This window comes from Mauremys mutica, chromosome 20 (genome assembly GCF_020497125.1).
Source record: "Mauremys mutica isolate MM-2020 ecotype Southern chromosome 20, ASM2049712v1, whole genome shotgun sequence".
Classification (NCBI taxonomy): Eukaryota; Metazoa; Chordata; order Testudines; family Geoemydidae; genus Mauremys; species Mauremys mutica.
In genome coordinates this window covers 4,034,335-4,046,871 of record NC_059091.1, presented here as the reverse complement: position 1 = coordinate 4,046,871, position 12,537 = coordinate 4,034,335, and the positions used below count along the sequence as shown (strand labels likewise).

The 12,537-nt window shown below is 65.9% G+C and overlaps 1 protein-coding gene across 11 annotated transcripts in view; it reads left to right on the top strand.

Moving 5' to 3' along the window:
• Positions 1-9,841, top strand: part of R3HDM2 (R3H domain containing 2) — a 115,133-nt gene extending 105,292 nt beyond the window's left edge. For 10 of the 11 annotated variants that reach the window (XM_044994698.1, XM_044994696.1, XM_044994697.1 and 7 more), the window contains 5 exons: positions 5,073-5,242; positions 5,399-5,543; positions 6,230-6,330; positions 7,607-7,691; positions 9,341-9,818. In XM_044994698.1, the coding sequence (XP_044850633.1) occupies positions 5,073-5,242; positions 5,399-5,543; positions 6,230-6,330; positions 7,607-7,691; positions 9,341-9,693 (854 nt within the window). In that variant the 3' untranslated portion in view covers positions 9,694-9,818. Of the gene's footprint in view, positions 1-5,072; positions 5,243-5,398; positions 5,544-6,229; positions 6,331-7,606; positions 7,692-9,340 lie in introns of all 11 variants that reach the window. The other variant, XM_044994699.1, reaches the window with a different exon arrangement.
• The last annotated feature ends 2,696 nt before the right edge of the window (positions 9,842-12,537 follow it).

Sequence of the window (12,537 nt, the reverse complement as noted above, 5' to 3'; positions counted from 1 at the left end):
GTGGTGCAGGCAGAGGGGGCTGCGCACTGGGAGGCTCACCAAAGACCAGCTGATGGCCCAGCTGGAGGAGGGGGACCGATCGGATGAACTGAACCCTGTCTCTGAGGGGAGCAGCCCGGCAGATGCAGCGTAGGCACCGGTGTCTGTTCCAGATGGGAGTGGTCAGCCGGCGGTTGAGGGCTTCCCAAGACCCCTCCTACCTATGCCTAGGGGAAGGGCTGGGAGGAGCCCAGAGAATACCGAGGGCACCGTGACCCCCGCGGCCAGCAGGGGATCGTCCTGGCGGAGCTCCCCGTCGCTGGAGTTGAGGCGGCTGGAACTGGAGAAGGAGATAAGGCTGAAAGAGCTGGAGTTGAGGCAGCAGTAACTGATGGAGGAGCGAGCAGAACAGGAGAAACAGAGACAGCCTGAGCTGGAGTTGGCCAAGCTGAGGAGCAGCGGGCCCCCGGCTGCGGCGAGTGATGGGAGACCCAGGACTGCGTGGAGATTTGACAAGGGCGTCCTGGCCCGGCGTAAGGAAGGGGAGGACATGGATGACTTCCTGAATGCCTGCGAGCTGCACCGGTTTGACCGAGCAGACAGGCTCCAGTTTCTCACCTCCTTACTGGACCCCAAAGCCGTGGCAACGTACAGCCCAACGAAAGGGGCGGAGGCGGGGACTATGAACTGTTCAAGAAGGCCCTGCTCCGTGAGTTTGGGCTGACTCTCGAGATGTACCGGGAAAGGTTCTGGAGTGAGCGTAAAACCCCTCAGGTCACATATCTAGAACTGGCCTCCGGAGGTGGGGATACGCCCACAAGTGGGCAGATGGGGCCCAGCTAGGGAGGACGTGGTTAACCTAATGGTACCGGAGCAACTGTCTGAACAGTGCCCGTCCGACTGAGGCTGTGGTTGGTGGACAAAAAGCCAGAGGACCCACGACACGCAGGTCAGGCTGGCCGACGAGTTTGTGAACAGCCGGTCAGGGGGTGGCAGGGGGGAGTCCCAAAGGAGCAGGTCATGATGCAGAGAGTCACCCTGGGACCTCCCAAAGGGGGAACAGAGAATCCCCTCCCAAAGGGAACATCCGGCGTCAGGACCAACCGATCGACTCGAGGGGACCAACGGGACATGACCTGCTATTACTGTGGCCAAAGAGGCCACATTCGGAGCCAGTGCCCCAGGCTCAAGGACAGACTAAGCAGATCGAACCCACACAGGGTTAACTGGGTAGGGATCCAGCCGGATGAGGGGCCGGCTTCCCAGGCAAGGGGGGCTGACAGCTTCCCAACTGCTCAGGAGGGAGGAGGGCCCCAGGCCAGCTTCTCTGGGGAGCTGGATGCTCCAGACGCAAGGTTCTCCGTCTGCAGGGTGGGCGCAGGGCTGTCCCTGCGGAGCGAGTGCCTTGTTCCCCTGGAGGTGGATGGGAGGAAAGTCTATGGATACTGGGACACGGGCGCTGAGGTGACACTGGCCCGGCCCGAGGTGGTAGCCCCAGATCAGGTGCTACCCAACACTCACCTGACCCTGACAGGGGTGAGCGGGACCCCATTCAAGGTGCCCATGGCGAGGGTGCATCTGAAATGAGGGGGTCAAGGAGGGCCCCAAGGAAGTGGGGGTGCACCACCATTTGCTCACTGAGGTGTTGATGGGGGGGACCTAGGGGACTGGCCAAGCAACCCCCAGAACACCCAGGTACCCCGGAAGTGTCGCCGCCAGCCGCTGTACCCAGCCCATGACATCCCCCTCTCAGGGCACCAGGGAATTCAGGCATCAGGCAGAGGCCTGGGGTCTTTCCCCATGTCCGGCAGTACTGCCGCTCCTGTGACCCCTGCCAGAGGGTGGGGAAGTCCCAGGACAAGGGGAAAACGGTTTTAGGGCCCTTGCCCAGCACAGAGGAGCCTTTCCAGAGGGTGGCTAAGGTCAACAGGGCTCTGAACCAAGAGAGCCCGAATCACAGCCCCCCAGACTGGAACGTGGGGAGAAGCCCCCAGCCCAGCTTGAACCCCAGGGGTATTGGGGTGGAAAAAGGGCACGGGCAGCATAAGCCTTCCCACCTGCGGACTACGAGTGCTATCGAGCAACCCCGACCTACAGGGGGGGCGTGAAACTGGAAGGGCCCGGTGTAATTCCCACCAGAGAATGGGGGGGATGCTGGGGCATCCATGGGAACGGTGGTGGGTTTGAACTTCCCCAGGTCACTGGCTGAAGTGACCCCGCTCAGTTCGGTCTCGAAGGGGGGAGAAATGTGACGACGTGGGAATGTTCTTGATGTTTTCTGTGAATGCTGGGTGGGGAGTGTTCACCTGGGAAGGCTGCAGGGGAGTTTTGCTGGGACTGGCTGCATTGGGGATGGGAGACTTTCCCTGAGGGAGGAGACCTGAGCAGGTAACAGGAGACCCCAGGACGGGGGTTGGAGGCCAGGTGACACCCTCTGCCCGGGACAGTGGACAAAGGCTGGGGGAGAAGCCAGGGGGAGGCTGAGATGGCTGGAGGGCGTTTCAGTTTGGAGCTGGCTGGGAAAAGAGAGGGGAGCCCAGATGGGGCTCTGGCCTCCCTGGGGCCCCCCAAGATGGACCTGACGGAGGGGGTCCTGTTGTCTGTACCTACAAGGCCTGTCTTGGACTGTGTCCCTGTCGTCTAATAAACCTTCTGTTTTATTGGCTGGCTGAGAGTCCTGGTGAATCACAGGTAGCCGGGGTTGCAGGGCCTCGTCTCCCCGACACTCCATGACACAGCGCAGGGAAGGATTGGGGTGCAGTGTCAGGCATGGAGATGCAGTGCCAGGCACAGGGAAGGATTGAGGTGCAGTGTCAGGCAGGGAAATGCAGTGCCAGGCACAGGGAAGGATTGAGGTGCAGTGCACGGCATGGAGATGCAGTGCCAGCCACCAGGGGGATGGGGTGCAGTGCCAGGCATGGAGATGCAGTGTCAGGCACAGGGAAGGATTGGGGTGCAATGCCAGGCATGGAGATGCAGTGCCAGGTACAGGGAAGGATTGAGGTGCAGTGCCAGGCACAGGGAAGTATTGGGGTGCAGTGCCAGCCACCAGGGGGATGGGGTGCAGTGCCAGGCACAGGGAAGGATTGGGGTGCAGTGTCAGGCAGGGAGATGCAGTGCCAGGCACAGGGAAGGATTGGGGTGCAGTGCCAGGCTTGGAGATGCAGTGCCAGGCACAGGGAAGGATTGAGGTGCAGTGCCAGGCACAGGGAAGTATTGGGGTGCAGTGCCAGGCTTGGAGATGCAGTGCCAGCCACCAGGGGGATGGGGTGCAGTGCCAGGCACAGGGAAGGATTGGGGTGCAGTGTCAGGCAGGGAGATGCAGTGCCAGGCACAGGGAAGGATTGGGGTGCAGTGCCAGGCTTGGAGATGCAGTGCCAGCCACCAGGGGGATGGGGTGCAGTGCCAGGCACAGGGAAGGATTGGGGTGCAGTGTCAGGCAGGGAGATGCAGTGCCAGGCACAGGGAAGGATTGGGGTGCAGTGCCAGGCATGGAGATGCAGTGTCAGGCACAGGGAAGGATTGGGGTGCAATACCAGGCATGGAGATGCAGTGCCAGGCACAGGGAAGCATTGGGGTGCATTGCCAGGCTTGGAGATGCAGTGCCAGCCACCAGGGGGATGGGGTGCAGTGCCAGGCACAGGGAAGGATTGGGGTGCAGTGTCAGGCAGGGAGATGCAGTGCCAGGCACAGGGAAGGATTGGGGTGCAATACCAGGCATGGAGATGCAGTGCCAGGCACAGGGAAGGATTGGGGTCCAGTGCCAGGCTTGGAGATGCAGTGCCAGCCACCAGGGGGATGGGGTGCAGTGCCAGGCACAGGGAAGGATTGGGGTGCAGTGTCAGGCAGGGAGATGCAGTGCCAGGCACAGGGAAGGATTGGGGTGCAGTGCCAGGCATGGAGATGCAGTGCCAGGCACAGGGAAGGATTGGGGTGCAATACCAGGCATGGAGATGCAGTGCCAGGCACAGGGAAGCATTGGGGTGCATTGCCAGGCTTGGAGATGCAGTGCCAGCCACCAGGGGGATGGGGTGCAGTGCCAGGCACAGGGAAGGATTGGGGTGCAGTGTCAGGCAGGGAGATGCAGTGCCAGGCACAGGGAAGGATTGGGGTGCAATACCAGGCTTGGAGATGCAGTGCCAGCCACCAGGGGGATGGGGTGCAGTGCCAGGCACAGGGAAGGATTGGGGTGCAGTGTCAGGCAGGGAGATGCAGTGCCAGGCACAGGGAAGGATTGGGGTGCAGTGCCAGGCATGGAGATGCAGTGCCAGGCACAGGGAAGGATTGGGTGCAATGCCAGGCATGGAGATGCAGTGCCAGGCACAGGGAAGGATTGGGGTCCAGTGCCAGGCTTGGAGATGCAGTGGCAGCCACCAGGGGGATGGAGTGCAGTGCCAGGCACAGGGAAGGATTGGGGTGCAGTGTCAGGCAGGGAGATGCAGTGCCAGGCACAGGGAAGGATTGGGGTGCAATGCCAGGCATGGAGATGCAGTGCCAGGCACAGGGAAGGATTGGGGTCCAGTGCCAGGCTTGGAGATGCAGTGCCAGCCACCAGGGGGATGGAGTGCAGTGCCAGGTACAGGGAAGGATTGGGGTGCAGTGTCAGGCAGGGAGATGCAGTGCCAGGCACAGGGAAGGATTGGGGTGCAGTGTCAGGCAGGGAGATGCAGTGCCAGGCACAGGGAAGGATTGGGGTCCAGTGCCAGGCTTGGAGATGCAGTGCCAGCCACCAGGGGGATGGAGTGCAGTGCCAGGCACAGGGAAGGATTGGGGTGCAGTGTCAGGCAGGGAGATGCAGTGCCAGGCACAGGGAAGGATTGGGGTGCAGTGCCAGGCATGGAGATGCAGTGTCAGGCACAGGGAAGGATTGGGGTGCAGTGCACGGCATGGAGATGCAGTGCCAGCCACCGGGGGGTGGAGTGCAGTGCCAGGCACGGTCCCCTGGAAAGCCCCTGCACCACCAGGTGGAGGTTTCTGTAGCTGGGGGGGCTGCTCTGATGTGAGCGCCCCTGGCCTGGCTGGGGGCAGGGGGTGCCAGTCTCAGTGTTGTGACCCTGGGAGCTCCCGTCCCAGCCGCCGTCTCCTCTTGGCAGGGGTGTCTCCGTCGGGGCCCGGCGTGGTCGTGATGCAGCTGAACGTGCCCAGCGGCCCCCAGCCCCCGCAGAACCCTCCCGTGGTGCAGTGGAGCCACTGTAAATACTATGGCCTCGACCAGCGGGGGCAGAAGCCGGGGGACCTGTACAGCCCAGACACCAGCGCCCAGGTACAGGGCGGGGGGGCCAGGCACTAGCCCAATGCCGGGGGGGCTGGGGGTTTGGATTCAGCCCCTTGCAGAGAGCCAGCTCAGCACGTCCCCTTGGGGTGGGGGTAGGGGGCTCGGGGCCCGATCCGTGCGCCTAACCCTTTCCCCCGTCTCCAGGCCAGCACCCAGCTACCCAGCCCCATCACGTCCCCCACTCAGTCCCCGACACCGTCTCCCGTGACCAACCTCAACAGCGTCTGCACAGGGCTCAGCCCGCTGCCGGTCCTCACGCAGTTCCCCCGGCCCGTGGGCCCAGCACAAGGTGAGACGGGCTGCGGGGAGCGTTTGAAGCTCAGAGCGCCGAGGGGCCGGGCCCACGGCATGGGGTGGGCCTGACAGGTGCATTGTGGGAGTTTGCATCCGCACAGTGGGCCCTTGGCCTGGCCCCCTGGGGAGGCGCCAGTGGCCAGAGGGTGAACCCTGACCTGCCGGGGCAGCCTCCCAACGTCGCTGGGTAGAGCCTGGCGCTCTGGGGGCGGAGCCTGGCTCCCCATGGGGCGGGGCCATCTGTTGCAGGGGCGGGGCCTGGCTCTGCAGGGGGTGGGGCCAGCTGTTGCAGGAGGTGGAGCCTGGCTCCCCACAGGGAGGGGCCAGCTGTTGCAGGGGGCGGCGCCAGCTGTTGTAGGGGGCGGAACCCGGGCAGGGCCTGCTGGTCAGCTGTTACAGGACCCACCAGATGGGTTATTTCCATAGTGTCCGTTGCCTCCACTGCCACGTCCTCCCCACCTCTCCATCCTGTGCCAGTGAGACCGGTGCCCAGAGAGGAGGCCTCGCCCCCTTGCTGCCCTCACCTCTGCTCACGGGCACGACTGCGGCAGAGCACACGGGCGTGTCCCTGGCAGGACTGTCTCCTGTGGGGTTCCGCAGCGCTGCACCCCCCGCCCCAGCCCCCCCAAACCTCTCCCCACCCCACCCCAGTACCCCCAAACCTCTGCTTCTGCTTTCCAGGCGACGGGCGCTACTCTCTGCTGGGCCAGCCGCTGCAGTACAACCTCTCCATCTGCCCTCCTCCTCTGCTGCCCAGCCAGTCCAACTACAGCGCGCACCAGGTAGGGGGACTGCGGCCGCCAGCCCAGAGGCAGGCTGGGGCCCCCCACCGCCGCCAGTGCTCCTCCTGGCCCCCGACGTCGGCTGGCAGCGTTGCCATTGCCCGGGCTGGAGATCCGGAGGAGTGGGGGGGCTCGTGAATGGTCTTCCGTGTTCGGATTCGAGGGCTCTTTGGGGGACGCAGAGCTTGGGGGGCTCCACAGAGGGAGCTGCTCCCTGAGCACTTTAATACAATCCCTATGGGTCTGTCTGCGGCACCAGCCCGCCCTCGGGGCAGGGGCTCGCTGGCCTGGCGTCGCCGATGCTGTAGCCAGAATTGGACAGGGGAAGCCAGACCTGAGTCCCAAGGTGGGGAAACAGGAGACGTTTGTCACGGCCTGTGGATTTTCGACATAAAACGCTGGTTTTGTCAAACTCAAAACCTGGAACAAGTCCTGCCCACCACGCCCAGTTAACCTGTGGAACTCATTGCCAGGCACGTTGGGAAGGCCAAGGGTATAAGCAGGTTCAGAGTTCGCGGCGGACGGGTCCATCCGTGGCTGTTAGCCAAGATGGTGAGGGATGGAAGCCCAGGCTCTGTGGCCTCCGCCTGCCCGGAGCTGGGACTGGACGCCAGGGGCTGGCTCACTCACTAACTGCCTGTTCGGGTCAGTCTCTCTGAAGCATCCGGCATTTGGATCTGGGAAAGGAACAAGCTTTGAAACTGCAGAATTTCCCACCTACCTGTGAAAAAGCCCAACAACCCTCCCACCCCCCTTCCGACTCCAGCCACTGGGGTCCCCGCCACCTTTGCCCCTCAGAAAGAAGCACAATGTGGGGGGTGAGCCCCGGTTTCCCCTCCCGCAGGCCAGGCGAGTGAGCCAGCCCCCCCCGGAGCGTGGCCCTTTGCAGACCTAGGCCCTGGCTGGTGCAGCGGGACGCTCGGGCTCCCCCGGGACGCGCCACGTGCTGCCGGATTGGGGCCCTAGCCCAGTGCCCGCAGCCCGTCTCTGAGGCTGCTGACCAGTCCGGCTGCGTTCCCATGTAACCGTCACGTCCGCACCGAGCGTCCTGCAGCGTCTCCCCCGAGATGGAGACGGCACAGGGAGCAAGCTGCTTCCTCGCTCCCTGGCCCGGGCATGCAGGCTGGAAACGGGCCCCTGGGCGCCCTGAGCTCGGCTGCACCGGGGGCTGGGGAACCGTTGTGCTCTGGGCGGGTGGGCCCGCTGGCCAAGGGGCTCCCAGCCGCTCTGCGGGACGGGGCGGCTTCTCCGGGTGAGACTGTTTTCGCTCTTCCAGGGCCAGACAGGGATGAAACACGGAAACCGGGGCAAGAGACAGGCCCTCAAGTCAGCGTCCACCGACCTCGGCACAAGCGACGTAGGCAAGTGACCTCGGGGGCTGCTCACGCCCACCCGCGCCAGCCCAGCCTCCCGGGTGCCTCCCTCGCCAGTCGCCTGCCGAGGGCGCGGTTTGAGCCCTTGTCACTGGGCAGACGGGACCCGCGGGGCACTAGAGAGGAGAGACGCCTGGTCCAAAGTGCTGCCCACGAGCCCCCTTGGAGACTGTGGGCGCTGGCAGCAGAGAGGCCACCGGGCCTCCCCCACTGGCCCTCTCTGCCCCCCACGGGCCCTGTGGTCACCCGGCTGAGCTGTGTCCAGCGGCTGGAGGGCTCCTGGGTTCTGTTCCCAGCTCGGGGAGGGGAGGGGAGTCTAGTGGTTGGAGCAGAGCTCCCTCTCTCTGCCTGTTTCCCCACCTCGATCATAGCGGGGTGACGCCGCCCGCTGCCCTGGGGCTGGGAGGGTCAGTTCGCGTTTGTGAAGTGCTTTGAGATCCCCCAGCTGAAGCTGCTCTTTGGGCCTGGTGGATGGTTCTCTCCAAACGCCCCGGGGCAGAGGGTGCTCAGCCGGCCCCCAGGGGAGCACAATCAGCACTTGCTAATTGGGGACAGGCTGCAAGGCAGTGTCCTTCCAGGGGCTCAGGGGAGGCTTAACCCCCCCCCGCGTTAAACAGCTGCAGCAGTGCCTGGCAGGCTGTTAAAGCGAGCCCCCCTCGGGCAGTGGAAATAGAGCAGGGAGGGGCCGGGGGATCAGTTACAGGCTGGTTTAATATTAGCACAGAATTCAGTCTGCCGGGACCTGCCGCTCACCCCCGCCTGGCTCCCGGAGCCAGAGCTGCGGCCGCGACACCCTCTGTGCCCTGACAGCTGCAGCGCACGGGCAGCTCGGCCTGCGGGCGCAGCCCGGCTCTGCCCCCTGCTTGGGGCTGGCACAGGCGGGTGCGGTTCAGTTCTGGGCCAGGTCAGGCATTAACCAGGGCCCCTGGGCGTCGGCTGCCCCCGTCCTCCCCCGGGAGCTGGGTTTGTGTCTGGGACCGGCCGTGCTGCCCGGAAAGGCCCCCGTGCTAAAGCCCCCCAAGGAGCCCTGAGCGCTCGTCCCCCCCAGCCCTCCCCACCCGCGTCCCCGGGCCCCAGTCTGGCTCCAGGGTGGAACATTTGCCCCGAAGTGACAGCCAGGTCCTGCGCCGGGGCCCAGCGAGGGGAGGAAAACAGGCTCTGCAGGGCTGCATGGGGCCGTGCATTGCCCCACCCACCGCAGGGAGCAGGGGGTGCCCTGGGCATGAGCTGCAGGGACTTCCCAACTCCCACCTCTGGGATTCAAGCAGCGACCACTCCCTTCCCAGAGAACCCAGGCGTCCTGGCTCCCAGCCCCCCCACGCTAACCTCTAGACCCTACTCCCTCCCAGAGCCGGGGAGAGAGCCCAGGAGTCCTGGCTTCCCCCTCCCTCTGCTCTAACCCCTAGACCCCGCTCCCCTCCCAGAGCTGGGGAGGGAACCCAGGAGTCCTGGCTTCCCCCTCCCTCTGCTCTAACCCCTAGACCCCGCTCCCCTCCCAGAGCTGGGGAGGGAACCCAGGAGTCCTGGCTTCCCCCTCCCTCTGCTCTAACCCCTAGACCCCGCTCCCCTCCCAGAGCCGGGGAGGGAACCCAGGAGTCCTGGCTCCCAGCCGCTGACCTGGCCTTGTCTCCCCGCAGTGCTGGGCCGGGTGCTGGAGGTGACCGACCTGCCCGAGGGCATCACGCGCACGGAGGCCGACAAGCTCTTCACCCAGCTCGCCATGGCCGGGGCCAAGATCCAGTGGCTGAAGGAGCCTCCGGGGCGGCGCGGGGCCGGGGCCGGGGGCGGCGCAGGCGACAACCACGGGCCGGCGGAGAACGGCCGGCACCCGGACCTGGCGGCCTTGTACACCGTGGTGGCCGTGTTCCCCAGCCCGCTGGCCGCCCAGAACGCCTCGCTGCGCCTCAACGGCGCGCCCAGCCGCTTCCGGCTGCGCCTGGCCACGGGCAGCCTCGACCTGCGGGTGCTGGAGCGGGCCAGCTCCCAGTAGGGCCCCCCCGCGCCCCCCCGCGCCCGGCCCCTATTGGTATGGACACAAGGAAGAGACGAGAAATTGAGCCGCCGCCGCCGCCTTCTGGAGTGGAAGGACATGGCCCCCCCTCCCCCCGGTAACGCGCCCCCCCCGCCCCCCCGGACACGTGTCTCGTTTCGTCCCGCGCCGGGCGCCGCGCTCCGTTGCACATGCCGGTGTTGGCTGGGTCTGGTCACTGTACAGTCTATTTAATCCGGGGGGGCGGGGGGGCGGGGTTGTTTTTAAATATAAAAAAAAATCGTCCGTCACTTTAAAGCTGCTTCCGGTTTCTGTGCCCAGCGGGGGCGGGGGGGGGTTAATGCGAGACGCGGCCCCCGTGGCTCTGGGTCCGCCCCCTCTTCCCCCCGGGACCACCCCCCCTCTCCCCCCCCCGGGTCTGCCCCCTCTACCCCCCTGGGACTACCCCCCCAGGACCACCCCCTCTTCCCCCTCTGGGTCTGCCCCCTCTACCCACCCCGGGACCACCCCCTCTTCCCCCACTGGGGTCTGCTCCCTCTTCCCCCCCCGCTGCCCCCTCTTCCCCCCCCCCCCGGTATCCCTCCAGGAACATCCTCTCTTGACCCCTCCTGGGGTGGCACCAGCGGGGGAGGGGTGCTCACCGTGGGATGTGCCCCCCCCCAGCAGCAGGGCTAATGAGCAGGCCTAGATGCCGAGTAGGGTAGGGCCGAGCCCCCCCCCCCCCCCGCCCCTGGATGGGCAATGAGGGGCATGACCTTCAGCGTGAGAGTCCCTGCGGCAGGGCCCCCCCCCAGCTCTTCGCTGCCCCCACAAGCCCGTTCCCGGCAGCATGGGGCTGTCTGGTGGCCCCGGAGAGGATCAGAGGGAGGGAGGGCTCCCCACTGAGCCCCATAGCCTGGGGCAGCCAGGGCCACATCCCTGCCCAAACTGGAGCCTCCAGGAACTGGCACCGACGCAGCAGAGCCCCTGCCCGCAGCATCGGCCTCGTGGCACTGAGCCGTGCCCCTTGGGGGGGGGATCCCGGGCCCTGCACCCAGCAGGCTCCGGCCCAGCCATGCGGGAACCTGGCCAAGCCTCGCGGCCCGTGGGCTGCTGCTACCAGCCCGGCTCGCCGCCCCGCCAGGCCATGGGAGAGGAGCGAGGCCCGGCACAGACCTCCCGGCAGGTCCGGCATCGGCCTGCGGCGCTCCAGCCCCCCGGGGCCAGGGGCCGGGCCAGCCCCCGCGGTGACAGGCAGAAGCCGGCAGCGAGAGGTAAGAGCCGGCAGGGGGGGATTCTCTTACCAGCCTGGCTGTACCGGCGGGGCAGCGGGGGCACCATGAGCAGGGGGGGGGAGGTCCCGGCTGCACATCTCCCCAGCCAGCTTCTGTGCCCAGATCCCAGCAATGGGGGGCTGGAAGGGGCCCAGTGCGGAGGCAGGACCCAGTGACCCAGGGGTTTGTCCAACCTGCCCCCAAAACTCCGACACTGGGGATGCCACAATCTCCCCAGGAGCCTCCCTGCATTATGGGTACTGTCTGCAGCCCAGGGCCATGGGGAACGGAGCACAAGCTGGAGCAACCCCGAGGCTGCTCTAACTTTGGGCAGGGCCCCCCAGCTAGGACACAGACGTGACCTTGCCCTGTCCCAGCCCGGAGACCGAGCCTCAGGCCCTGCGTGGGGGGCTCACCCCCCAGCCTGCCGGAGCCCGATGCCTGCAGGAAGGGAAAGCCCACCACTCTCTTGCTCCTCGGCCGCTGGGTCTCCCTGTTCCAGGAGAATCCTAAGCGCGGCCCCATGGCTTGGTGCATCCCGGGGGCAGGACGAGCTTTCCCGTACCCGCGGGGACGTGGGACCCGAACACCTGCAGCCCAAGTGCCCGTCCCACCTGTGCCCGCGTCCATTGGTGCCTCGCACCCGCCAGGCAACCAGCCAGCGGCTCCCGCCGGCCAGGCCTGCTCGTGTGCAGGCTCCAATTTCTCAGCGTCAGCTTCCCGCATGGGGCTCAGCTGTTCGCTCCCCTCTCGCCCTGTCACTCCGTCCCCGGCCGGCCGCCGAGCGCCCCTCTGCAGCCAGGCCCGGGGGTCGGCGCTGGCCAGGCCGAGGCCGGGGCCCATCTGCGCGGCGCTGAGCTGCTCCGGGGCAGGATTTACCCAGCGGCGAGGGGGCCCGAAGCTCAGAGGTGAGTGTCTCCCCCCTTCCCCCCCCGCCTTGGCTCGCTGTGCACCCGTCTCAGACACCCCCTTCCCCTCCGGACTGGGGGGGGGGCGGCCAGCAGCCTGCGCCCCCAAAGCGCCCCCGGCCCCCGCTATCGAGTGTTACTGGCTGCAGTGCCCTGCCCCGGCTGTAACACCCGCCCTGGGACAGACACACGTCCCTGCTGTAACACCCCCGCGACACACTCACACACACACACCCCTGTGACAGGCACACATCCCTGCTGTAACACACCCCTGCGACACACTCACACACACCTGGGACAGACACATGTCCCTGCTGTAACATACCCCTGCGACACACACACACACACACACACACCCCTGTGACAGGCACCCATCCCTGCTGTAACACACCCACGACACACTCACACACACCTGGGACAGACACATGTCCCTGCTGTAACATACCCCTGCAACACACACACACACACACACACACACACGCATGACAGACACACACGCATCCCTGCTGTAACACACCCCCGCCACACACCCGCCCCTGGGATAGACACACACCCCTGCCCCCCCACACACACACCTGTGACAGACACGCATCCCTGCTGTAACACACCCCTGTGACCCACACCCATGACAGACACACACACACACGCTCCTGGGATAGACACACATCCCTGCTGTAACACAC